Source organism: Pygoscelis adeliae, unplaced genomic scaffold (genome assembly GCF_000699105.1).
Source record: "Pygoscelis adeliae isolate BGI_AS28 unplaced genomic scaffold, ASM69910v1 Scaffold127, whole genome shotgun sequence".
NCBI classification, from domain to species: domain Eukaryota; kingdom Metazoa; phylum Chordata; class Aves; order Sphenisciformes; family Spheniscidae; genus Pygoscelis; species Pygoscelis adeliae.
This window is the reverse complement of record NW_008825208.1, coordinates 3,139,472-3,142,840: the sequence shown is the minus strand read 5'-3', so window position 1 is coordinate 3,142,840 and position 3,369 is coordinate 3,139,472. Positions and strand designations below refer to the sequence as shown.

The 3,369-nt window shown below is 41.8% G+C and overlaps 1 protein-coding gene across 1 annotated transcript in view; it reads right to left on the bottom strand.

Moving 5' to 3' along the window:
* Positions 1–1,326: 1,326 nt before the first annotated feature.
* The window catches only part of LINGO2 (leucine rich repeat and Ig domain containing 2), a 2,287-nt gene continuing 244 nt past the window's right edge, over positions 1,327–3,369 (bottom strand). Inside the window, exon 2 of the mRNA XM_009328989.1 lies at positions 1,327–3,368. Within this exon, the coding sequence (XP_009327264.1) occupies positions 1,780–3,368 (1,589 nt within the window). The 3' untranslated portion in view covers positions 1,327–1,779. The remainder of the gene's footprint in view (position 3,369) is intronic.

The following is a 3,369-nucleotide window of genomic DNA, read 5'->3' as shown; positions in this document are numbered from 1 at the left end:
AATGTGGATACTAATTTTAGAAGCACCTGCATCCCATTATAGGTCAGCCTGACTTTGGTTTCAAAGTGCTGAAATCTAATTTTAAGATTGGACACAGGCTCTTAAATCACATTAATCTGAATGTTCTGGCTAAACACATACTTAGTCATTATTATCCTTACTTCAGGTTATGCCAATCATTTATAAATTGTATTTGTTATCAACCACTTAGCAACAAACCTATGGCTCATAATTGCTGGAAAATTGGGAGGTGGCTGAACAACTCTGTATCTTTCCATTGCTGAAAATAAGAACAGTGGTACCAACGATAAAAAATAAAGTTTCAGTTCTGAGCCTTTTGAGTATTTGTTTAGAGGCATAAATCAAAAAAGGTTACTTGTACTGAACTAACGTTCCACTTCTGTCTTCTCTCCATTAAAAAAGCTTCCTAAAACCTGGAAAAACTTGCCCCTCTTGCTCTAAGACACTGCCCCTGAAAGAAACATAACCACATAGTTATTAAAATGGCATCAAGAATAGCTAAGTAATTGTTCTTGGAAATTAGCTTTGTGTTTATGTGTTATCTACAAATATACAAGATGAGAATGACAGTGGCTAGAGGTTCATTATATCTGGCAGTATGTTAGCCTTTTTGAGGCTATCATGTTTTAAACATTATTTTAGTTTTATAATCCCCATATTATGCATGGACAACCATAGTTTACTTGGCATTGGAGAAGAGTTCATTCCTAGTAGCAGAGCTTTTGTATGTTTTAATTCACTCGTAAAAATAGAAAGATGACTGTATTTCCCAAGGAGTATGCAGAATGTGTTACGTTCTTTCTTTTTGCCCAGTACACATTAACATTTTAACAGTAGATTTGAAATTAAAATCAGGGCTAACAAAACCAGCTCTCTCTCTTCAAGGTAGAACTCAGCTCCTCTATGCCAGCAATGTCTAGTGGGTTGCCTTCCCTGGGTGAGATCCAGGGCTATGTTACAGTAAACTGGTCCAGTGTGATATCACAGTTATAAAAAATATTCCATTCTGTATCAAAACTAGGCACATGCCTTATATTTATATGAAGAAAAGATCAACAGAGCTGAGCATTTTTGCTCTCAACTATTCATCTCTGGCCTTCTACATGAGGAGAAAAATATCTTATGTTATTTCTAATTAGTAACTACAAGAGTCTAATTTGGGTTAGATGGTAGTTAAAAGGAGGGTGACATCACACGGGTCAGTATTGGTGGATATCTAAAAGCACAACCTCTCATTTGTATTGCTTTAAAATGTACACAGTATAGATGTAGATTAAAAAAAACTACTAATTTTTTGTGGTGTTGAACCAACTAGAAGGGGTGATGCAAGGTTTTACCAAATGAGATCTATAGATACAAATTTCACTGTAGAGTATGTTTTAGACAAATGTGTCTTTTTCTTTAAGTATGTAAATCCTACACTGTAGGCTTTTTTTTTTCTTTTTCTTTTTGTAGTGGTAGAAAATGTTGAACAATTGTCCATGAGCATGAGCCAGCGGTTCATTGCTGATATCCCCAGAATGCCAATATTTGCAATGCAAACAGTTAGTACAATTTACCAGTTCTATGAAAGGCCCTGACATATCTGCCTCAAGGTCTGGAGGCTCTGCTGTATAACCACAAATAGTCTTTCCATTTTCGTGTAACCTTTTGATACAGTGACAGCTGCATTAAGCTGCTTCTGCCTAGCAATTCCACATGCCAGGCTGGTTTAATTGGTTTTAATGCCACAGAAAAAGCACTGCTAGCAGAATACCATCAAATCATTTTCATATTGAACCTTCGTGGTCCAGCAACCTCCCCTTCAACCACAGCACCATTGTTTTTGCGAGGGACATATTCAAGGTCAATGCTGGTTTTGTGTTTGCCTTTCCCTCGGCTCCACACAAAAAGGAGGAGGAAACAAAATAAAACCACTCCAAGGAATGTGAAACAGCCCATAGCTGTGGACACCAATATTGTCTTAAGGTCCAGAGAGAAGGTGTTCGCATTAGTTCCATTGGAACTTGTGTCGTTGGAGTCTGTCATATACATAGGGGTCCTGTTGGCATAAAGGAAACGGTCTGAAGTAAACCCCTTTACTGTAAGGGAGGCCGAATAAGTGTCGTTCCCAGCTGCGTTACTTGCAATGCAAACATAGATCCCAGTGTCCTGGTCTTGAGCAAATCGGATCTCCAGGGTGCCATCTCCCAGCACAGTGGCTCTTCCATTTGATTTAATTGTGATCAGCCTCCGACGTGGGGTAACCCAGGATATGGTAGGCTGCGGATCCCCATCAGCATTGCACATCAACTGCACCGTCTGCCCTTCCTCCACTACCAGGTATTGCAACTTCTTGTCTTGTATCTTGGGCTTCTTACAGATGAAGTAAAAGGAAAGAGCTGTGCTGTGAAAGTCTTTGAATGACCTCTCTTTGACACTGTCTGGGCCAGCACACATCGGTGGCTGGCCTCCAAACTGCAAAGTGGGTTGCCTCTGTAAAATCCAAAGGAGACGGCAGTCACAGGCCAGAGGATTGTTGTTAATGCAGAGGACCTCAAGGCTTTTGGGGGAATGGAATACATTCTCTTCTAGGGTTTCTAGCAGGTTTTGGGACACATTAAGCACGCGTAAGAATCGGAGCCCTTGGAAAGCGTGTGGTTCAATGGTACGTAGCTGGGCCCCCACCATGTGGAGTTCCTGCAGGCGCACTAAGTCTGAAAGCATGCCTGCTTCAATGGTGCTGATAGGGTTGTAAGAGAGGTTTAGATGTGTCAGGTAAACCAGATGTTTAAAGGCAGAGTAAGGTACTGCAGACAGGTTGGTGTTGGTGATGGAGAGAGAAGTAAGGTTGAGACCATACAGACTGTTGGCAGGCAGCATGTCCAGGAGGGGCCAGGCATCTATCTCTAGGTCTTTCAGGCGAAACAGTCTTTTAAAGGCATATGCAGGCAAAGCGTTAATGTTGAGCTGTTTCAGATGCAGACTGATGAGGTTGTGGAGGTGAGAAAGAGCTTCTGTTGGTACAGCTGTGAGGTTGCATCTCTCCAGGGTGAGCTGCTCCAGGCTAAGCAGTCCGCTAAAGGCCCTGTGGGATATATAAACCAAATCATTGTCCCCAACCTCCAGGGATTTTAGGTTGTGCAGATCTTGGAACATGTAGTCCAGCAAAATGACAATCTTGTTTTCACTTATATCAAGCTTTGTTAAGTTTGACAACCCAGTGAACACCCCAAGGGGGACCAGTTTCAGACGGTTTCCTTTCAGCCTCAGGGAGCGCAAGTTGAAGAGATTGTTAAAGGCTCCAGGCTCCACATTGGCGACTATGTTGTCGCTGAGGTCGATCTCCTCCAGCAAAGGGTACGACGT